This window comes from Euleptes europaea, chromosome 5 (assembly GCF_029931775.1).
Source record: "Euleptes europaea isolate rEulEur1 chromosome 5, rEulEur1.hap1, whole genome shotgun sequence".
NCBI classification, from domain to species: Eukaryota; Metazoa; Chordata; class Lepidosauria; order Squamata; family Sphaerodactylidae; genus Euleptes; species Euleptes europaea.
The window spans coordinates 111837855-111861611 of record NC_079316.1 but is presented as its reverse complement, the minus strand read 5'-3'; the positions used below and the strand labels follow the sequence as shown (position 1 = coordinate 111861611).

At 47.8% G+C, this 23757-nt stretch overlaps 1 protein-coding gene across 1 annotated transcript in view; it reads left to right on the top strand.

Moving 5' to 3' along the window:
• Positions 1–629: 629 nt before the first annotated feature.
• WASHC2C (WASH complex subunit 2C) overlaps positions 630–23757 on the top strand; it is a 41839-nt gene continuing 18711 nt past the window's right edge. The window contains exons 1-17 of the mRNA XM_056849292.1: positions 630–727; positions 4384–4548; positions 4968–5033; positions 7044–7214; positions 7880–7973; positions 9619–9674; positions 9869–9916; positions 10994–11095; positions 11320–11407; positions 12944–13006; positions 14485–14597; positions 16298–16370; positions 17643–17699; positions 20665–20820; positions 21085–21090; positions 22606–22736; positions 23588–23680. Coding sequence (XP_056705270.1) covers positions 4450–4548; positions 4968–5033; positions 7044–7214; positions 7880–7973; positions 9619–9674; positions 9869–9916; positions 10994–11095; positions 11320–11407; positions 12944–13006; positions 14485–14597; positions 16298–16370; positions 17643–17699; positions 20665–20820; positions 21085–21090; positions 22606–22736; positions 23588–23680 — 1416 coding nt within the window. The 5' untranslated portion in view covers positions 630–727; positions 4384–4449. The remainder of the gene's footprint in view (positions 728–4383; positions 4549–4967; positions 5034–7043; positions 7215–7879; positions 7974–9618; positions 9675–9868; positions 9917–10993; positions 11096–11319; positions 11408–12943; positions 13007–14484; positions 14598–16297; positions 16371–17642; positions 17700–20664; positions 20821–21084; positions 21091–22605; positions 22737–23587; positions 23681–23757) is intronic.

Sequence of the window (23757 nt, the reverse complement as noted above, 5' to 3'; positions counted from 1 at the left end):
TCCGCGAGAACTAAATTAAGGTCCGCGAAACAAAGTTATAAACCCATAATAAATTAATATTTTCAATTAAAAGTTCTCTATTATAAAAATATATGTTCAAATGTTATTCTAAGTTTAATGTTTAACTAACAGTTATGATTAATTTTCAAATCCTCGGGATTTTTATTTTGAACCTTGGGGTCCCTGCACCGAACAAAAAAGTCCTAGTGGTCCCTGGTCAAAAAAAGGTTGGGAACCACTGGCCTGGAGAGACCTCAGCGGGGGGGGGGGGGCTCTAATGCCATAGAGCAGGATTTGCCATCTTCTCCAGGAGAACTGATCTCTATTGGCTGGAGATCAGTTGCAAGAGCAGATCTCCAGCTACTACCTGGAGGTTGGCAACCCTAAATAAAGCCCCCCTCAAAACCAGCCATTCCCCCCCCCCCTCCCGGGGAACTGATCCCGACCGCCCGAAGACCAACAGGGTTGCACGGCCAAGCTCTTCCCCTCCGACCGGAAACAGCTCCGCCGGAAGAGCCCAGGAAGGCCCGCCTCCGCCCTCCCCGCCGTCACGTGACCGCGGCGGCCAGAAGTCAGGTGACGCGCGGCGGAGGCGGACATGGCGGCGCCGGGCTCCGCAGGGGCTGCGCGGGACCCGCAGGCCGCGGCGCTGGTGTGGGAGCGGGCCTGGTCGCTGGAGGAGGCCCGCGCCGAGAGCCAGGCCTGGTCCTTGGCCGCCGACGCCGGGGTGAGAGGGCGGCGGCGGCGGCGGCGGGAGGGCTGCTCTCGCTCGCTCGCTCTCTCCCCGGCCTTCCTCCTCGCCAGGCCCTGCCCGCCTCCCCTCGGGGGAGGGGGGGGGTCGTTTTGGGAAGTGTGTGTGGGAACTGATCTCTGTCGCCTGGGTGTCAGCTGTAATAGCAGGAGACCCCCAGGTACCACCAGGAGGTTGGCAAGCCTTTCACAAAGGAGGGGGGAAGAGTCTTGGGGGGGGGGGCTTTGCCCCCTCCCCCTTATCCCAGCTCTCCTTACAGGCATCTCGGAGCCAGAGGGGCTATCTTCATAGGCAGGGGGCTAGCAGCCTTGCGGGGAAGTGGCCAGAGATGTCCATATGCATGGGACAGTACTGTTCCGTAGGCTTTGCTTGGGCTTCTCTACACACAACCCCTCGGGGGTGGCGAGGGGGGAGGGCGGCGGGTCTCTCCCTCCTCCCCACAGCCACGGGATTAAAAGCTTGAGAGCTGGACCTAGAGCGAACGGGCAGGGTGGGGGTGGGGTTGGTTGGTGGTGGTGGTGGTGGTTATTATTTAGATTTGTATCCTGCTCTCTTATCCCGTCTCAAAGCAGGTAAAACCGTTAAAGCATCATATATAATATGGCACATATTGTTTAAAAATAACTCCATGTAGGGTTGCCAACCTCCAGAGGGTGGCTGGAGACCTCCTGCTATCCAGGTATTTCCCAACCCAGAAGTGGCAACCTTAATTAGGCGACACAGCAGGGCCGCTTTAGGCACCCCCCCTTTCTCTCTCCCTCCCTCTCCCTCCCTCTCCCTGAGCCGGCAGGGAGGATGACATTGCAGCAGGGTTGCCAACCTCCAGGTGGTGGCTGGAGATCTCCCGCTATTACATCTGATCACCAGCTGATAGAGATCAGTTCCCCTGGAGAAAAATGGCCGCTTTGGAAGGTGGGCTCTAGGGTATTGAAGTATTTCCCCTCTCCAAACCCCGCCCTCCTCAGTCTGTTCCCCAAAATCTCCAGGCAATTCCCATCCCAGAGCTGGCAACCCTTTCTTCTGGCGACAGAGATGAGTTCCCATGGAGAAAATGGCTGCTTTGGAAAGTGGACTCTGTGGCATTATAGCCCCATTGAAGCCCTCCTTAGGCTCCACCCTAAAATCCCCAGGGATTTCCTGACCTGGAGCCGACAACCCTAGTAGCTGGCGACATTCGTACGGTTGTCAACTTCCAGGGGGTGGCTGGAGACCTCCCGCTAATACAACTGATCTCTAAACTACATAGGTTCTTTTCCCTGGAGAAAATGGCTACTTTGGAAGGTGGGCTGTATGGCAGGGATGTTGAACACAATTATTACGAAGATTGTATATGACATAAATATCACTTAGTTGGACCGGGCCATGCCTGGCCAGCCCAAATTGGGGGGGGGGAGGGTGGCGGCCTTGGCTGGCTCACAGGCCGAATATGAACTCCAAAGGGCCGGAACTGGCCCACTGACTTTGTTTGACACCCTTGCTCTATGGCATAATGCCCCGTTGAACTTCCTGCTCTCTCCAAACCCTGCCTTCCTCAGCTCCATCCCCCAAATTTCCAGGTATTTCCCAATCCAGAGCTGGCAAGCCTAATTCCATTCCAGTTTAAAAACCAGATATTTCTGAAAATAAAATCAAGCAGGGGCCCCTATTTTCAGTGCAACCGGCCATAGTGAGCCTGGGGAGAGGCAGTCAGGGTATGGACAGAGTAAGTGAAACACATAAAGTGGAAAGAAGGGAAAGGGAGGCCAGCTATGATGGAAACCGTTGCTGGGTGGCCTGGGTGGTCCTAGAACTGGGCCCTCAGCCGTTCCTAGATGGGGAGGGGGGATGAGAAAAGAAGCTTTGCTACTCAGCAAAGCTGAGCATAAGAATTTGGCCACTTGAAAGCCCTACGGGGCCACCGTAAGTCAGCTGTGACTTGACGGCACTTTCCACCACATGGCAAGAATTCACTTGATCTTGGTTGCTAATGACACATCTTTGCACTTAAGAATCTTTTCTAGCTTCTTCATGGCTGCCCTTCCCAGTCTCCATCTTTTTCTGATTTCTTGGCAACACTCTCCTTTTTGGCTGATTATGGAGACAAGGAATAGAAAGTCCTGAACAATTTCAGTTTCCTCATTGTCAGCCATGAAGTTGAGTAATTCCCCAGTAGTCATTACTTTTATCTTCTTGATGTCCATCTATTTTGCATTGTACTGAAACGTAATGTAGCTATGATATATATTAAGGATGGCATTCGAGATAAAACAGGTCTCTCAAAATGCGGGCAAAACGTGAGGAAAGGCAGGGGGAGAGCAAAGTGACCTCTGACAGTTAGAAATGGCATGCAAAATCAACACAAAGACCCAGAGTCGTCGGGAGGGGTGACGGCGAGCGAAACAGCCGTAGAGGCTTTAATTTTTTTAAAAAAAAACCTTAAGTCTGTCATCCAGCTGTTTAGTCTGATAAGGAGACCTGTCTCCTGATCTTTTTAGCTTTGCTTTTTGCCTGTTTTATTTTGGAATCGTAAAATGTGGAAAGTCCCATAAAGTCACAGCTGACTTATGGCGACCCTGTAGGGTTTTCAAGGCAAGAGATGTTCGGAGGTGGTTCGCCATTTCCTGCCTCCGTGTGGGCTGGGAGAGTCCTGACAGAACTGTGACTGGGCCAAGGTCACGCAACGAGCTTCATGTGGAGGAGTGGGGAATCGAACCCTGTTCTCTGCCTCCCATGGTGGCTGTTTTGTGGTTGTGCCCACTACCCTGTGTCAGAATTCCAAAAGTGCCCACAGACTCAAAAAAGGTTGCGGACCCCTGCTGCAAGTGGAAATATCTGCTAAGGGCGCACAGTCCTGCTTTCAGAAGGCAGCAGCCTTTCTGTGTTCCTTTGGGCAGGGCGAGATATGGCCTTCCTCCTGAAGCTGCTCGTTCTGTTTGCACTAGTCTAACTCTCTGGGATAACGAAGCTGCCCCTAATCCCTTGTGACTTTTAAAATCAGTAACGGGCTCGATTTGTACGTCTGATGAACTTCCAAAGCGCGTGGTCCTTCAGAGGGTGATACTAGTTCTGGGGACAGCCAGCGTGGTGGTGTGGTTAGGAGCTGTGGACTCTGATCTGGAGAACCGGTTTTGATTCCCCACTCCACATGAGCGGCGGATTCTGATCTGGAGAACCGGGTTTGTTTCTCCGCTCCTTCACATGAAGCCTGCTGGGTGACTTTGGGCTAGTCACAGTTCTCTCCGAACCCTCTCAGCCCCACCTAACTCACAAGGTGCTTGTTACAGGGAGAGGAAGGGAAGGAGATTGTAAGCTGGTTTGATTCTCCTTAAAAGGTGGAGAAAGTTGGCATATAAAAACCAACTCTTCTTCCTCTCCCAGTTTGTTAGTTTTGCATTAAGTGAGCTAGTAATGGCAAGATAAGGAGCTAAGTACTTGGGATGGAGGGTGTTGTCTTCCAGCTTCACTTCTGCTCCTTCTGGCTGTGTAAAAAAATGGCATGAAACAAAGTACATAAATTGCAATGAAAATGTTTTGATTATTAGTGATGATTTCTTGTATCGCATGACCTCCATCTTTCTTTGAATTAACAGGGTGTTGTAGGCCTGTTGTGAGTTCACACTTCTGAGCTGTAGCACCTCTCTTTTACATTTTAGCTTCTGCGTTTCCTACAAGAGTTCTCACAGCAGACGATCTCCAGGACTCATGAAATCAAGAAGCAGATGGACGGGCTGGTCCAAGAGACCAAAAACACCGATTGCCGCCTGCACAATGTCTTTAATGGGTTCCTCATGCTGTCGAACACACAGTTTATTGAAAATGTGAGTGAGCGGTACTGGGATGAATGGTAGAAAGTGATGCTGGATTCCTGCTGTGGTATGAGGAGGTTACTGGGGAAAAAAGTAGTTAACAAGCACCAGTGTTACGAAGATCTAGGCACACAGCAGAAGGGAGGGGCTGTGGCTCAGTGGAAGAGCCTCTGTTTGGCAAGCAGAAAGTCCCGGGTTCAATCCCTGGTGGCATCTTCAGTCGAAAGGATCAAGTAGTGGGTGAGGTGAAAGACCCTGGAGACCTGCCAGTCTGAGTAGACAATATTTGATGGACCAAGAGGTCTGATTCAGTCTAAGGCAGCTTCCTGTGTATGCCACTGTTTTTTTGAAAATGTTTTTAGCATATGATTGCGGTTTCCCTTTGCAGTGTTTGTACCTTGATCAAACAGGGTGTCCTCAATGTTTTCTAGAGAGTATATGATGAAGAAGTGGAAGAATCCGCATCCAGAACAGAAGTGGGAGACAAACCAGAGCAGGTAGGTTCATTGAAAGAAGAGAGAGTTGGTTTTTTATACCCCGGCTTTTCTCTACCTTTTAATGAGAATGAAACTGGTTTACAATCTCCTTCCCTTCCCCTGCCCACAACAGACACTGAGAGAGCTCTAAGAGAGCTGTGATTAGCCTAAGGTCACCCAGCTGGCTTCATGCGGAGGAGTGGGGAAACCAACCCAGTTCACCAGATTAGAGTCTGCCACTCATGTGGAGGAGTGGGGAATCAAACCCGGTTCTCCTGATTAAATCCCTCCGCTTCACACCACTTCTCTTAACCACTACACCATGGTGGCTGTACAATAAAACGCACTAGAATACAATAAAAGCATCCAACCCCAGACTATATAGCTAAAATCAACAACTTTCAATTGAAAACAAATGGTGCTTGACTTTGGGTCTTGGTCCAACATGGGAAAAGCAGCCAGGCTCCCCCACTTAAATAATAAAGAAGATGGAGGGGGGTTGATAGGGAGGTCAGCTCTGATGGAAAACCGTTGCTGCCCTTAACCATAGGCCTGGCGGAACATCATCTTCCAGGCCCTGCGGAACTGAGTGAGATCCCGCAGGGTCCTGGTCTCATTAGAGAGAGAGTTTCAAGGCACTGGCAAACCACCCTGTAAACAGTCTGCCTAGGAAACGTCGGGATGTGACGTCACCCCCTGGGTCAGGAATGACCCAGTGCTTGCCCAGGGGACCTTTACCTTTTTACCTTTAACAGAGGAAGGGGGGAGGGGGGAGAGACAGGGGAACCAAATGCCGAACGCAGCTTGGGGAAGGGAAGTGGGTGGGAAAGCTGGATGTAGGGGGCTTTCCAAAGGAGGAGGCAACGAATTTTGCTCCCATTCCATTCCTTCCCCCTTGCAAGAATAATCCTTAGTCTGTGTATTGAGTGTGGCCAGGTTGGTCATCATGAATTCTGTGGTGATCTAAAATTCCGAACTATTCCAACCTTTCAAAGCCTTTTCTTCATGGCCAGACAATAATGCCTTGCCTCTCAACAAATTATTTGGCAGATTCTTAGACAGTCCAGTCAATCAGAGAGTCTGCCCGTGTTGAAAGGCAAAGACACTTAACTCATTTTTCATTCTTAATCACTTTCCTTTCAAGCTCCCGTGACCCAAAGGTCTTGAGCAGTAAATGGGGAGCCTTTATTTGTTTAAGGAAAATGTGGTGGGGAGATACTTGGCCACCACCAGTGTTATTTTTGGATCTCTATCCAACAGCAGAAAGGGAACTCATTTTTCATTCAGTTTGTATTTATATTCTTTAAGATTGTCTTTTATCACTCCATTGATTTCCTGTACGTTCTCATAACTACCACTTAATTTATCTGCTGTCTGGTAAAGATAAGGCTGTTACTCTATAGTTTATTGCTTAACGGCTGCTTCATGCCTAAATGCTCATCTGCATACAGGCGCTCTTTTTGCACTGGAACTGGTCAGGGACATAGGTCTATGACAAATCATTCTAAAAGAAAGCCTTCATTTTTCTGAAAACAACCACTTAACGTGTCCCTTAGCGTAGTACTGCTGTTCGTAGTATTACTATTCATGATTTTTGGCTCTGATTCTTATCCCTACTATTGGCTTATAATTCAGTATTAATGATTTGGCTCTGCGGGATTTGTTTTATGATAGTTGCTGTTTTAACATGAATGCTAGCTATTTGGATTAAATGGTATATATTTTTTAAATAAACTAATTTTATCGAGTTGTCCGGGAAGCATTGCTTTGAGATTTTAACATGATTTTATTGTAATTTTAGTACATTAGTTGGTGCTGAAATTAATGTTATGTAAGCCACCCTAAGCCCGGCTTCTCTGAGGAGTGTGGGATATAAGACTGAAAAATAAATAAATTTTGCAAAGCATTTCTGATGAGCGGCAGCAAGAAGCTGACCAAAAAGCCCAGTTTTTTGCAGTTTGCACTTGTATTTAAGGCATCAGCGTATATTTTCAAGTTAACTATGGAATGTGGTGTTTTTGATTCCCAAAGGAAAAAACGCGTGAACAGAAAGAAGCGGATTTGATCCCCAAAATCCAAGAGGCTGTGAATTACGGGCTGCAGGTGCTGGACAGTGCCTTCGAGCAGCTGGACATCAAAGCTGGGAACTCAGACTCCGAAGAAGAAACCAACGAGAAGGTGGAATTGATACTGGAGCCAAAGGTAATGCCATTTCTCCTTCTACAGAGCAGTTCTCTTCTAAAGTGAATTAGCTATTTATTCTTGATTAATTTAAATTTATATCCTGCCCTCCCCAGCCGAAGCTAGGCTCAGGGTAGGTAACAGCATTTAAAACCAGCCTATCTTCTAAACTGGGTACCGCTGGGTTCTTCCATTTTTGTGCATATAATAATCTCGCTGCTGAGATCATATATAGAAGCAAAGTTCCATATTCTTTTTGGCCATAGGCCAAAAGCATTTCAAGGGAAGGCTGGTCAGACTCAGCCAGAGGTGATTCTTTTCGCTGCAGGCCCCCGTCTTGTGATAACCTGTGTGTGTTAAGTGCTGTCAAGCTGCTTCTGGCTTACCGCGACCCTATGAATGAATGGCCTCCGAAATGTCCTGTCCGTTAACAGCCTTGCTCAGGTCTTGCAAAGCAAGGGCTGTGGCTTCCTTTTCAGAGTCAATTCATCTCAGGCTGGGTCTCCCTCTTTTCCTGCTGCCTTCAGCTTTTCTTGGCACTATTGTCTTTTCCCATTGAGTCCACCTGGCAAGACAAAATAAGGCAACGCACAAATTGTTAAGACATTTCTGGAGGCTTGCATTTGAAATGTGAAGTTGGCTCTGTGTCCCGAGATCTGAAATGTGCCCGTTGGCCTTTTCTGCAGGATCTCTACGTCGATCGGCCTCTGCCATATTTGATCGGCTCCCAGCTCTTCATGGAACAAGATGATGTCGGCCTTGGTGACCTGTCCAGTGAAGGTGTGTGATTGGAACTCATATCAAGGGACTAGAAGGCCAGTCTTATTACCTGGGGCGTGCTTGGGAGAGCCAGCGTGGTGTAGTGGTTAGGAGCAGTGGACCCTAATCTGGAGAACTGGGTTTGATTCCCCACTCCTCCACATGAGCACAGACTCTAATCTGGTGAACTTGGTTTGATTCCCCACTCCTTGACATCAGCGGCGGACTCAAATTTGGAGAACCGGTTTTGATTTCCCCACTTCTCCACATGAAGCCTGCTGTGTGACCTTGGGCCAGTCACAGTTCTCTCTGAACTCTCAGCCCCACCTACCTCACATGGTGTCTTGTGCGGAGAGGAAGGGAAGGAGATTGTAAGCTGGTCTGATTCTCCTTAAAGGGTAGAGAACGATGGAATATAAAAACCAGCTGTTCTTATCATTCTCCTCCTTCTTCTCATTGCGAGCAGAATCTGGTTTTGATTACTTACGTGTAGCTTGTAGCTTATGGCTTACATGTAGCATGTAACTCCTTAGGTGCTCTTTGCCTTTCATCTTGCACAATCAGGACAGCCGTACATTATTGAAGGCGCCCCAAAGAGCGCCTACCAGTGCAATCCTAAGGAGAGTTACTCCAGTCTAAGCCCATTCATTTCAGTGATCTTAGGCTGGAGTAACTCCTTAGGGTTGCACTGGAAAGGCCATTGTGAAGCCATTTCTCCTGAGAGTTGTGTTTAGCACATTCTAGTGGGTTTGTTGGTTAGGTGGCTTGCGGGGTCACCACTGAACGTGCATCAGAACACCTAGAAGTATAAAGCAGAAAAATACCTGAAAAGGGCACTTGGGGTACCATGCCGAAGTATTCTGCCGGAAACTGGTAGAGTTTGCATATTGAATACGGTAAGCTGGAACAGATGGGTTTTTCTCCCTTTTCACTACTGGAGCTGGGGGCTGATCGGGCTAAGAAAATGGTGAAACAGAGTGAGGGACATCGAGCGGCAGATGGATCTAGCAAGAACTCCCACCTTCTTGGCAGCGGATAAATCCAGATTCATTGTTGCCCCTGCTGCATATCTTTTCGCTCTGGAAATAAATAGTAATAGAAGGGCCTTCTCGCAAGCCAGATGCTCTGCCTTCCCGTCAGCATTTCTAGCTGGTAGATATTAAAAAATCCCCATCTCATAGAGATTATGCAAGTGTGGTATAGGGGATGGAGAAACCATGGAACATATTATCCACTACCCTTATGAAGAGATCCATGGCAAATTTATTCAGCCTTGGACTATCAGGCTTGCAGATAACTCGGAGTCGGGGAGGGCAAGAAAGCTGCTCTCGGATGAAAATCCAAGGGTTTCGGCTGACACCGCTAAATTTTGTGCCGCCACGTCCAAAATTAGGCACAAATTGTTGGGATGACCTGTTTTATTATCTATGTACATTGTTGTGCCCTCTTAGGATTTTATATAGTATCTAATGTATTTTATTCTTGAAATTCCTGATTCTAACGCTGATGGGATTTTAGACAACTGCTGACAATCCTTTTTTTCCTTTTTGTATACGTCTGGCTATGTACCGTACCAATAAATGATGATGATGATGCATATTGAAAATACACAAGGCCCGTCTGAATTAATCTTCCTCTCTCTCTCCTTTCCTCCTTGAAATGGAAGGTTCAGTAGACAGCGATCGTGGGAGCATGGTGGACAGCGAAGGGAAAGATGAGGAGGTAAGGGACTGGCTTTTCTCTCATGTGTTGGCTCTTGCTTGAGTTCCTGGTAGAGTCTCTGGGGGAACATGTGGAAATTTGGGGGTTGCGGACACCATCTGGGTGTCGGGTCTGCGGTAGCTAAGATAACAGGTTCCTCTGCTCAAGTCCTCCGAGCGCGGATTCTTTTTTTGAAGCTGCTTTTTGTCTTTCAGGAATTGGAAGAAGAATTTGGGAATGGAAGTGAGGATGAGCAGAAACCGGTAAGGGTGATATCCCGTCAGTTTTAGCTTATCCAGAACTTCACCATGGCTAACTCTCTGGGCAGTCCTGTGTACGGACTTAGCCTGGGTTATTTATTTATTTATTTACATTTACAGCCCACCCTCATTCCTGGCCAGGCTCAGAGTGGGCAACAAAACTTTAAACCAATATACAACCAAAAGACTTCCAATTTAAAACAGCAATGGTCATCATCAATCTACATATAAATATAAATTAATACAAAATTAATATACCAAGATGGCTCGCTGTTTCAAGTAATAGTAATGGTAGTAGCCACTGAAGACTTAGTCAAGCAGCCGTACCGCACAACATAATCAGAAGGTGGGGGGGAGGGAGGGGGGAGGCCAGCACCAATGGATAACTTAAGGCTGCCCTCAGTTGTAGGCTGCTGTCAGAATAGACCAGAAAAAAAAGGGGGGGGGGAACTCAACCATAAAAATCCAGGGAGCCTCAAGGGTTGAGCCGAAAACTATAAAATCTTATAAAATAATTATATTTATTTAGTGTACACAGTAGATACCATAAAAACACTAGGCCTGGATTGCAGGCTACCTATAAAACCACCAGTGTAAACCGTTACAGAACTATTCCAACACAGTTGATGATACATGATTATTAAAAACACATCCGGAAATTAAAAATAAGAAAACCTTCTGTCTTGTGGCCTGATGTGAACTAATAACTCCAATCGTGGGTCTTATAATATGGTGACCTGCTCACACAAGCGTCCGTTGTCAAATTATCAATGTTTCTGGATGTGTATGACCACTGAAGAAGGCCCAAGAAGTCTATTGGTCATTTATATTACGTGTTATCATCAGCTGTGTTGGAATATTTCTGTAACGGTTTATACAGGCCTAGTGTTTTTATTGTATCGCGTATACTAAAATATAATTATTTTATAAGATTTTATCGTTCTCGGCTTAATCTTTGAGGCTCCTTGGCTGCTGTCACTACTTGGATGGGAGACCACAGAGGAAGTTGGTGGAAGATAGAGGCGCAGCCTTCTGCCTTGCGTCTTCCTGTACGAGCCACAGAGTCTCCCTTTTTTTCAGAGGACGGCGTTGATGAGCGACGAAGATGACGATGACCTCTTTGGCGGGGACTCTGAAAAAGGGGAAGAGGACGAAGAGGACGCGGAGGAAAATTCGAGGCTGGTAAGGAACTTTGGCTCGGCTGGGCTGCCGGTTCCACGTGAGGAAACCAAACGCAGTGTTCCGTTGCCATTTCAGCTCTTCCCGTCCCAAGACTGGTATTTTCATAAACTTGACTTGCGTAGAGTTTTCTGAAGCGTGTATGGAAAAGCAGGCAAATGAAGATTTTATATATAGATATGGATATATATGCCTTTCTCTCCCCACCCCCTTTATGACTTCCTCAGAAAAAAAAAAGGCCCACGTCCTTCACTGACCAGCTGGCCGCTCGTATCAAGGGAGATTCGCTGTATAAGAGAAACGAGGAGCAATTGTGTAAGCGACTTTCTGGGTTCTTTTTCTGGTGTGTTTGTGTGTTAACTTTTAACATATATTGAAATCCTTTAAACGTGTTTATGATAAAATAGTATACAGTGGCCTTTTTTCTTTACTTCAGCTTTTTACTAATTTCAATGAAGATGGATTGCTACTATCTGAGAAGAAATTATGAGCTCTGGTTTGTCCCTGACAGCAGGAGATGGATAAATACTCTATTATAGAAATGGTTCTTTTCCAGATTAATCTATGCAAGTGTGAAGAATTTGATTTTCTACTGAGAAGTTGAAAATAGTATTTTTTCCATTCTTTTATGAATTATTTTGTTGTTGAAGTAAACTAACAGCCCTAAACACAAGAGCTCAAAGAAAATAGCCTGCACCCTGAGTGTATAATGTGTGGGTGTGTTACCACTCGGCTTCTGTGGGAAGAAACTTGCTTTAGCAGCTAAACGGGAGGTTGACTCCAGGCTCCCTTGCTGTCAATAGATGCCCGGGAAAAGGATTCTTGGAAGCGCAACACAGGCGCCTGTCAGGAGCGGAGGGCCCTCAGGAAGTGACCTAAGAGAGGGCCCTGTTGTTTGACTTGGGGTAGCCAGAGGGAATGCTCCCAGGTGTATGGAGGAAAGCTACAGCTGATGGGTAGGGTTCCCAAATGCCTGGTTGGGCGTGCGTGATGCCATCACTTTCGGGTTTACCACGGAAGTGCCGGAGATGCTCTAGCACCGCCCCCACGCTCTATGGTTTCCATAAAGTTTTTGGAAAAATGCGCTAGAGCGACCCGCACAATGCTGGCGCTTCCAGGTTAAACACAGAAATCATGTCATGGCTCCATGGTATGGATCTTCGTCTCCCAGCTCTGACCCAACGAAGCTCGTGCCGGTGGCCTTGGAAAACCTGGCAACCCTGCTGATGGGGTGCTGGGTGTGAAGAAGGATGGCTGCGTGGTGAGGAATGGTCATCCACAAAGAGGTTTTTTTTTTAAGCAAAATTAAGTAGCACCTTAAAGGCCAAGAAGATTTCCAGGGTATAAGCTTTCAAGAATCAAATCTTCCTTCATCAGATAGGGACCTTTGACTCCGGAAAGCTCATCCGCAAGAAATCTTCACAACGGGTAGCCACGTTAGTCTGTCTGTAGCAGCAGAAAAGAGCAAGAGTCCAGTAGCCCCTTTTAAAGGCTAACAAAATTTCGGTCAGGGTATGAACTTTTGTGAGCTGCAGCTCGCTTCTTTATCTGAAGAAGGGAGCTGTGGCTCATGAAAACTCACACCCTGCCAGAAATTGTGTTAGTCTTTAAGGTGCCACTGGACTCCTGTTCTTTTCTACTGTCCAAGAAAACTTGTCAGTCTCTAAGGTGCCACTGGACTAAAATCTTCCTTTTCTGTTGCAAAACAGCAACGGCTGCCTGCCGGAAACTGTCTTTTAAAAAGCAAGCAGCCCTCTATGTTTTGCCGATGGGGGCATGTGAAATCCCTGCATAGGTAACAGATTTGCCTAGAGATAAGGCTGATCAAATACCAATTTTTTCCACTTGCAGCATCTACAGATGTAAAAGAGAAGAAGATTGAGAAAGAGAAGGAAGGCGGTGGTCCATCGGACGGTCAGTCTTTTTTTTTTTTAGATCTGTTTTTTCCTGGGGGCATTTGGGGGCGGGGAATAACAGGGAGGAGAAGAGTCTTGTTTCTCACTTCCTTGTTGCCTTGTCCAGGGGGTTGTACTAGATGACCCTAGTGGTCCCTTCCAGCTCTATGATATTTATGATTGCAGAATGATTGGGCAGTTTCGGAGCTGCGGCTTCCTCTACTTTTTGCTCCACAGAGCTTGCATTTGTTAGCGTGTTTAATGAAACGTGACTTCTGTGTTCTGTTTAGCGATCCCTTTTGGCTCACGTGTAGGGGAAATGGAGAATCCGCAGAGGAGCTTGATGTGTGCAGGACTCCCAATGGATCAAGTGTTGTAGAATGATAGGATCATAGAGTAGGAAGCGGACCACCAGGGCCATCTAGTCCAACCCCTTCACAACGCAGGAAATTCACAACTTCCTCCCCCACACACCCCCAGTGACCACTACTCCATGCCCAGAAGATGGCCAGACCCCCCCCCTTCCAGGATCCTTGGCCAATCTGGCCTGGAGGATAATTGCTTCCTGACCCCAAAGTGGTGATCGACATCACACTGGGCATGCAAGGAAGGGCCACAAGAGCCAAACAGTGACGCAACCCATCCTGCCCTCCCTCTCATGAGCTGCCTAAGTTCACAGAATCAGCCTTGCTGATAGATGGCCATCCAGCCTCTTTAAAAACCTCCAGGGAAGGAAGCAAGGCAGGGTGGAGTCCAGATTTTGGGGGGCCCTGGACAGACAGTTCCCAGGGCCCCTCTTTCCCCGATACTGATGATGCCGGCCCCACATCATGGCATTTGATGATGGTGATAATAAAGTTTTATTTGTACTCCGCTCTCCCCTGGCCAGGTCGGGCTATGTCAGCCTAGTTAAAATACACATTAGATTACAGAAGTCGACATTGCAATGAAAACGTTAAAACATCCTAACATGCTGGAGATTCAAATTTCCTATTAAACTATATTTGGCACCCAATTAAATCCTAGTAGGGAGAGACGTTAATATGATGACTGTAGGTTGGTTTAATACTGTATCTCATGAGGTGGGGGCATGGACCAAACTAGCAGCTTAGGCATATAGGAAGGTAGGGGCAAATAGGACATAGCCCGATACGGGGGGAAAACAAAGGAAGGGAAAGGGAGGAAAGGAAGAGAAGGGGAGGCCAGTATCCTAGTAATAACCGTCGCTGTCCTCAACCATAAACCTAGCAGAACATCTCGGTCTTACAAGCCCTGAGTCTTGCTCCATTACTCTGAAGGCTACACTGAACAGCCACGACTGTTGCAATTCTGTTGTGCTGCTCTGCAGGGGAATATCAGAGGGTGGGGATTTCAAGAAGGAACGGTCGCCATGGGCCTCGCCTTGCGGATGCTTTCAGGGGCAGGTGGCCGGATCTCTTTTTATCGGAGTTCCCCGTCCCGCGAGGGAACACTAACACAAGTGTGGTCTCTTCTCAGACGATGACGACAATCTCTTCCGGCCTCCCAAGCTGACTGACGAAGACTTCTCGCCGTTCGCCTCTGCGGGAGGCCTCTTCAGTGGCGGGATGGGACTCTTTGAGGAGGAGGAGGTGGGTGGCAGTTTTTTCAGGCTCCTGCCTCAACTCGGATGGACAGGGAGGCAGTCATCTTCTGCTCTAGATCAGGTGTCTTCCCCACCACCACCTTTTTGAGCCTGTGGGAAGAGTTGGAATTCTGACACGGCATGGTGGGAGCAGCCACAAAATAGCTGCTGCAGGAGGCTGGGCCAGCCACAAAATCGCTGCTGCAGCTTTATTTCAGTAACATGGTGTAGAGCTGTGGTGGCAGCTGCTGCCAAAGTAATGTTTTTAAAAATCTGCGCAGCCAGTCAGAAGCCTTGCTGGGCAAAACCCCATCTGGCCCTGCCCACTTTCTAAAAGCACTTGGTGGGCATCATGTTGGGGACATGAGGCTCAGAGTGTTTGCCACAATCCCCAGGTTCGGCAAGTGACTTCGCACTAACCACTCAAACCAACTTTGCAATTTCTTCCAGCTCAGGTTTGCTGCCAAAGCAACATTAAAAAAAAAGTCTGCACAGCCAATCAGAAGCCTTGCTGTGCAAAAGCCCCACCCACTTTTTAAAAACACTTGGGGGGCACCAGAAAAGGTGTGGACGGAGCCCACGGGCACAGTTATCCCCTCTGTCCAGGCCAACAGGTGTTCTCGATGCTGGCAGAAAGAGGAGAGGAGAAGGAGGTTAATGGGTCACCCCTCCTGGGTTGTCTTAGGCCCTGATCCAGAAGGCAGGGACTTAGAAGCTCCCTCTTTTGCCTGGCCATGCTTGGGACTGTGGTGGTGGAGCTGCTGCTTGCTTTCCAGAGGCAGAGGGGTCGTTCCCAGTCTTCGCACTGCTCAGCTGTGCCTGGCCGCTTCCCTGAAATTTTTGCTGGAATAAGGGGTGATTTGGGGAATACCACCTTAGTTGCGCACGAGGTGGGTTGTAGCCAAGGGCGACAGCCGAACGGGCTGCCGTCTGAACGTTCTCTCCTTGAGGTCTGATTACAAGTCGGAGAAGGAATTTCTTGGTTCATGGGGAGAACCTCAGTTAGAACGTAACATAAGAACATAAGAAAGGCCATGCTGGATTGGACCAAGACCCATCAAGTCCAGACGTTTGTTCACGCAGTGGCCAACCAGGTGCTTCTAGGAAGCCCGCAAACAAGACAACTGCAGCAGCATTATCCTGCCTGTGTTCCACATCACCTAATATAATGGGCATGCTCCTCTAATACTGGAGAGAACAGGTATGCATCATGACTAGTATTCATTTTGACTAGTAGCCATGGATAGCCCTCTCCTCCATGAACATGTCCATTCCTTTCTTGATGCCTTCCAACTTGTCAGCCATCACCACATCCTGGGGCAAGGGAGTTCCACAATTTCATTATGCATTGTGTGAAGAAATAATTCCTTTTGTTTGTTTTGAATCTCTCACCCTCCAGCTTCAGCAGATGACCCCACTGCGTTCTGGTATTATATGAGAGGGAGAAAAGCTTCTCCCTGTCCAATCTCTCCATACCATGCATAATTTTATGAAAAACGTCTCTTATTAATGGTTTTAAAAATGTGATTCTCTCCCCCCCCCCCATGTATATTTTAAATGTTGGCCCTTACAAGGGCAGAAAGGTGGGATGCAAAAATTGTTAATTAACTGATCATGCTGATTTTTGCAATTCTCCGGACTCGATTTCTGTAGCAGACGCGGTCCATGATTCATGCCTGTGATGGTTTGTTTTCTCTCCTCCCCCAGAGTGATCTCTTTGCCGAACTGCCAAAAGGGGAAGACATAGTCGAGAAAGATGAACGGGTCCCAATAAATGACGGTGAGAATTTTGAGAACTGCGCAGTGGGATGCCTGCACGGGAAAGTTTGGTGTGTCTGTGCAGAGGCCCCTTGGGAAGGCTGGGCGGCTTACCTGTGCCTGCTTTTGAGCGTGCTTGGATGTGTTTTGCACCTGCCCTTCCGGAGACGGCAAGCTCTGCATGCGTAGAAGTCTGCTTAGCTGTGCAGTTCCACCGTCCTAGCTGCATTGGACGGCCTGCTTCTGCCTCTTTTAGCAGATTAAGCCGCTTTTTTTGGTCTTGAATCACGTAAAACAATATTAGTAGATCTTTTTGTTTCATCCAGTTGACAAGGCCATTTTTATTTGGGGAGGGGCCATGCCTCAGTGGTTGAGCACCTGCTTGGCATGCAGAAGGACCCAGATTCAGTTCCCCTGGCCCCACTTCCAGCCAAAATGATTGGCTGGTAGGCGATGCGAACGCCCTCTGCCCGAGACCCCGGAGAGACGCCAGTCTGAGTAGACAACGCTGACCTCAATGGACTCACAGTTGGGATGCTGTGTAGGCTACCTGTCTGTGCGTTGACTCGCTGTGTGGGGGAGAAAGGGGTGCTGTAGGGTAGCCAGGAACATAACTGGAAATAGGGGAAGCCTCACCTGTACAACTTCTCCTATCATAACAGTTATCTGGTTGGACCATTTCCACACAAGATAGAAAAGTTAGGTTCTGTGAACCTGATAGCCAGCATGGTGTAGCGGTTAGAGCAGGGGTGTCAAAAGATACGGACCACAGGCTGGATCCGGCCCCTTGAGAGCTTTTATCTGGCCCGTGAGCCAGCCGAGGCAGCCACCCATGACCCCGGTCCCAATCTGGGCTGGTGAGGCATGGCTTGGCCCGACCAAGGGACATTTATGTCATACCTGGCCCTCGTAACAAATGAGTTCGACACCCCTGTGTTAGAGCGTCATGCTATGATCTGGCAGACCCAGGTTCGAAACCCCACTCTGCCATGGAAGCTTGCTGGCTGACATTAGGCAAGTCACATACTGCCAGCCCCAACCAGCCTCACAGGATTGTTGTGAGGCTAAGATGGAGGAGGGGAGAGTGTAGTTTGCCACTTTGGGTTCCCCTTATGGAGAAAAGTGCGGATGTAAATGAAGTAAATAAAGACTGTGTCTTGAGTAAAGAATGTGAAAAGTTCCCCCATTCACTTGATGGTAGAAATCATGTTCCGGTTTATAGCCTATTGCACTTAACTGTGTGATGTAAACGTTTTGCGTGCTCAATTGGCTTAATTTATGTTATAATTTTTAGAACCATCATCAAAAGCTGTAAGGAAGGTTCCTGCTGGTGCGGTCTATCTTTTTCCAGGTATGCGTAGCCCAGTGGGCCTCGTCTAGGACAAAACCTCTTTCCCTAAAACTCAGAGCTGACTTAGAAGAGGGGTTTTCTAGCTATTTGTTGCCTGCTGCAGCAGGATTCATAGCATTCTGTTTGTGCGCAGGGCATTGCCTCTTTGTTGCTTCTCAGGCATTGAGAAGGTGTCCTAGAACAGTAGAAAAGAACAACAGTCCAGTAGCACCTTAAAGATTAACAAAATTTCTGGCAGGGCCTGAGCTTTCTAAAATATCTGAAGAAGTGAGCTGAGACTCACGGAAATTCATACCCCGCCAGAAGTTTTGTTAGTCTTTAAGCCACTACTGGACTGTTGCTCTTTTCTACTGCTACAGATAGGCTACCCATCGGGATTTGTGTCCTAGAACAGGAAGTTGGTACATGTCACGATTGAACAGCTCTGATAAGCATCCACGTTTAAAAACTCCCAAGCATGGCCTGAGTTCTAAACTGCAGTTAACATGTCCCATGCTTTAGGGTGACGTTTTTCTCCAGCATTTTGTTGGCCTGCTGATTTGTTTTAACTCTCGACACCCCAAGCTCACTTTATTTAAAGGCAGACCAAGGTATTCATCTGTTGGACCCGTAGCTCAGTTCAGGTTCAAATTTATTGCATTTGGCCAAAGGCCATTAAAAAAGTTAATCTAAAAACACAATAAGTCCAGGTAACAAGCATTAATAATAACAGGGAAAAAAGCATTGTTATCAGAACCACCCAAAACTTGTGGAATACTATGCAAAGAACATTATTAAAAATTAAGCATTCAGAATTATCTAGAGTCTAACAAACTAACTAGCATTTGACGAACAGACTTTACAATAAATCAGCAAAAACAAACAGAACTTTTTTCGTGGTGTCCATGGGATTTGCAGGTCAGTTATTAGTATTTTGGGCCAGCCTGTCCTGGATTTTCTTTGCCACTAGAGCCAAGAGGGCGACTTTATACGAGACAGCTGGCTCCGTAGCTAAGTTATCATACTGTGGTTTGGGGCTGTCTCTAGCCAGAAAGGTTATCTTTGTCCTTTCCTAAATTGTACAGACGCTTCATGAATTATTGGATCAAATATTTGGGTCGAGAGGGTCCGGGTTAACGTGACGGAAGCCGGTCTCGTTAAGCCAGGAGACTGTCGTTGCTAACTATAGGCGCTCGCTTGCAGCGGCTGATACCATTGAATTTGTGCCCCTTGCGCTTGATTTTGCAGCGGTTCTCATGGTGTTCAGGGGACTTCCTGGGCAATAATCATGTCACATGTCATATAATTCCTGGCCAATAGCATTTCAGGCAGCTTTCTTGCCGGCAGCAGCCTTAGGAACTGCTGCTTTATCTGCTTCTCCTGCATCACTTCTGTAATGTCAGATGTGCTTGGGCCACGGGACCGGAGCCCCTGGTGGAGCTCTTTCCCACGGCAGGATCTCTTCTGGAAACTAGAGCCTCACTGGTATTGATGGTGGCGATCCCTGTGACCCAGCTCTTTCGATGTCGCTGGAGCAATGTCACAGAAACGTGTGCTTGCTTATGGCTTTGATGTTGCTGGGAGGTTGTGTGTGTGTGTATGTGGTGGTGGGGGGGCTTCTTTACGTCTCCTGTCCATGGGTTGAATACAGCACACCCCATCTTTTAGAAGAAGAGGAGTTGGTTTTTATTTGTCGATTTTCTCTACCTTTTAAGGAGAATCAAACTACCTTACAATCCCCTTCCCTTCCTCTCCCCACAACAGACACCTTCTGAGGTAGGTGAGAGAGTTCGGAGAGAACTGGGACTAGCCCAAGGTCACCCAGCTGGCTTCAAGTGGAGGAGCAGGGAAACCAACCTGGATCTCCAGATTAGAGTCTGCCGCTTATGTGGAGGAGTGGGGAATCGAACCCAGTCCTCCAGATTAGAGTCCTCTGCTCTTAACCATTACACCATTCTGGCTCTCTTTTAGAAAGAGCTCTTAGATGAGGAAACATACAGGAGGAAGGGAGTGTTTTATCCGTCTCTTCCTGCTTGTGAAGATGCTCTGTTTAAACAGGTTTGACTTTAAACAGGTTTAAACAGTTTGACTCTGTTTAAACAGGAGGAACTACATAAGTAATTGAAATGCAAGAAAGGAGCAACTGTGTTTTGCTAATAAGCAAATGCGAATAATTGATTCTGTAGTGTGTTTGGTCAAATGGATTAATTATCTGTGGTGGCACTTGGGAACTGAGGAGAAAATAAATGGCCACACTAGTCGCAAAGAGATAAAAAAGCAAGGCAAAGAGCAATTGTGAAAGTAAAGTAAAAATATAGATATTAGTAGCGTGGTATATTGGTTAAGAGTGGCACACTCTAATCTGGTGAACCGGGTTTGTTTCCCCACTCCTCCCCATGAAGCCAGCTGGGTGACCCTGGACCAGTCACAGCTCTCTCTGAACTCTCAGTCCCACCTACCTCACAAGGTGTCTGCTGTGGGGAGAGGAAGGGAAGGCGATTGTAAGCCGGACTGAGAAAAATGCAGAGAAAATCGGGGTATAAAAACCGACTCTTCTAAAAATTCCCTACTGATCTTGTACTCTTGTTGAAGGAATGCTGAAAGACTTTTCAGGTTTCCCTGAAGAAGCCTGGTGGCGAAGTTCATAATAAAATAACATTTTTTACTTCACTTGCACCTTTGACCTTGGCCGAGTTTTTTATCTTCCGTTTGGGAACTGGCAATCCTCCTTCCCCTGAGCCACCGTATCAATGTGCATCACCACCCCTGTTCATGTGCATTCATCAGTAGTTGCCTGCTAATTTTTTGAACGGTGAACCTGGTAAGTCCGAGTCTTCATGCAGTTATCCCAGAAGTCGCCCCAAACAGAAGGCAGTTTTGTCTTTCCGCCCTTGCTGATCAGTTCAGCTCATAAAACACGAAATCATTGTCAGCTCAAGCAGGTTCCAGTTCAGGGTTGGGCGCCCACGTTCCTCTTTGTTTTCAGGTGGGAACAATGTCTTCAGCCCTTCCCCGCTTCTCACGGAGAACGAAGATAAGAAGGCAGCCGAACCGGTCGCAGAGAGAACCCCCAAACAACACACGGGGGCCAGCCTGTTTGACAGCGACGACTTCCACGTTGGAAGGAGTGACCCCGTTTCAAGTAAGCTATTCTGTCATATTCATCCTTGGCCGTCTCGTTCTCCTGTCAGAGAACTCTCCTGCTCCGGGCCTGTGCTCTTCCACCTAGCTTGGAGCCAGAGCTCTGGCGTGGTCTCATTTAGGGCGGTGGGAGAGAGGAAAGCGGCGGTAATCACTGTTCACCTGCTATGACCTCCACTCGCCCCTTGGCTGTTAGGTGGCTGCTTCTTTTTAACTGCTCTGTTTCTGAGCCTTACAGAGACATAGCAGGGGAAAAGAGCAAAAGAGTCCAGTAGCACCTTAAAGACTTAACAAAATTTCTGGCAGGGGTATGAGCTTTTGTGAGTCACAGCTCACTTCTTCGGATGCAGCTAGAGCATGGGTCTGTCTATCCTTGAGAAGAGTGAACTCAGGCACCCCAATGGTAATAGCAGGTAAATGTCAATTAGCAGGCGTGACTGAATTAGGTGTGATATGCAGCGTGGTACTGGCGTGGAGAAATCAGCATTGGTCATGAGACATGAACTCCAGGTCTCTATTAAATCCAGGGGGGTTCATTGTCTTGAGTTTCATTATTAGTTGTAATTCAGCAGTCTCGCTTTCTAATCTCTCTTTCAAATCCCTTTGTAAGAGAACTGCTACTCTGAAATCAGCAACTAAATGTCCTGGAAGGTTAACACCTGGGGGAACATTTTAATCTTCCAGGAGTTAAGAGTAGCAGGCTAACAGGGTACCCATAGAGGTGTAGCAGGTGAGAGTTTTCTTGGCCTGGAAACTGGAGGAGGGAGCCACCTGCCACATTTCATCATGACTCGCTTCTGTTAAAAGGGCCGCATATTATTTGGAGCGGTTAAAACACTTAAAGATAAAGGTCCCCTGTGCAAGCACCGGGTCATTCCTGACCCATGGGGTGACATCACATCCCGACGTTTCCTAGGCAGACTTTGTTTACGGGGTGGTTTGCCAGTGCCTTCCCCGGTCATCTCCCTTTTACACCCAGCAAGCTGGGTACTCATTTGACCGACCTCGGAAGGATGGAAGGCTGAGTCAGCCTTGAGCCGGCTACCTGAAACCAACTTCCGTCGGGATCGAACTCATGTCAACGCTTAGGGCTGTTTTAGGGCTGTTTAACTTGGAAAGAAGGCAGTTAAGGGGAAACATGTTAGAGGTCTATAAAATTATGGTGTGGAGAGAGTGAAGCTGGAGGGCGAGAGATTCAAAACAGATGAAAGGAAATATTTCTTCACACAACACAGAGTTAAATGGTGGAGCTCCCTGCCCCAGGATGTGGTGATGGCTGCCAACTTGGAAGGCTTGAAGAGGGGAGTGGACATGTTCATGGAGGAGAGGGCTATCCATGGCTACTAGTCAAAATGGATACTAGACGTGACGGATCCCTATTCTCTCCAGGATCAGAGGAGCATGCCTGTTATATTAGGTGCTATAGAACACAGGCCGGACAATTCTGCTGCGGTCGTCTGCTTGTGGGCTTCCTAGAGGCCCCTGATTGGCCACTGTGTGAACAGACTGCTGGACTTGATGGGCCTTGCCAATGTTCTTATGGTAGCAAATCTGGATTTATGACTGTACGCTTGACTGGGAGCTACCCTCAGTTTCAGGATCGTAGGTTTTTCAAAACTCATCTCGGTCTCATTCACATCTTGTATTTTTACGAGTGGAAACATACGTGAAGCGCAGATGCGTGGTCTGAAGACTTCCCTTGGTTGCAGTTCTCCCTACCCCCTTGACCTGTGTGGCCGCTGCCTGGGTCCTCAAGTGAACCTCTGTGCCTTCTTCCCTGACACAGCCAAATCCTCCGCCCATCTGTTTGGCGACGTCGAAGAGGACCTGTTCAAGGAAAAGCTGGACAGTGCCAGGGAGGCAAAGGACACCCCTAAAGAAGCGGAAGGAAGTAAAGGGCCGACAGTGAGAGACAAGGTAATGCAGTACTGGGAACAGGGATGGCCCGCAGGTCCCCGCTTTGACGAAGCTGGTCCCGGGATGGGGTCTGTCTTTATCCTGGTCGTTGGCCCTGTAGGGCAACTGGTTGGCTTGCTTTGGGAATAGAGTTGCCAACCTCCAGGTGGGGCCTGGAGAGCTCCTGGAATAACAACTGATCCCCGGATGTCCAAGATCGGTTCCCCTGGAGAAAATGGCTGCTTTGGAGGGTGGAGTCTATGGAATTATATTTATTAATTTTATTAAAACATTTATACCCTGCCTTTGCCTTGTGATTCAAGGCAGTTTATACCCCTCTGAGCTGCCTTCCCTCCCCAAATCCTGCAGTGTCCAGGCTCTACACCCAAATCTCCATGAATTTTACAACCCAGAGTTGATAACCCTGAGTGGGAAACAGGATGTTTTGCTAGATGTACCATAAGAACATAAGAAAAGCCCTGCTGGATCAGACCAAGGCCCACCAAGTCCAGCAGTCTGTTCACACAGTGGCCAACCAAGGGCCTCTAGGAAGCCCACAAACACAACGATTGCAGCAGCATTCTCCTGCCTGTGTTCCACAGCACCTTAAGTGGTGGAGAAAATCGGCATATAAAAACCATCTCTCCTCCTCCTCCTCCTTTCTTTTTCTGAAACTATTTTTACCGTGGAGGTTTGCCCAAATACCAGAGCATCCGCGAAGGTGCCAGTGACGTGATGACATCACTTCCGGTGCATGCCGGAAGTGATGTTGCCACATTGGGGAGAGGGCCCCAAAAGAGAGGGATCCCCTGCCCCCTCCGGGGGTGTGGGAACCCTGGTTGGCCTACATTTCTCCCGTGCTTGTGTTTCAGAGTCAGCCACCTTCTACGCAAAGCTTCAAGCCGTCGACTCCAACTGTTCCCAAAGACCACAAAAGCCTCTTCTCTGACGAGGAAGATTGTGAAGTGAGTTCAGAACCGAGCTGTTTAACTCTGCCAATAAGCCCTATGACCGAGTCTGGGTTTGAAAAAAAATTAAGGTT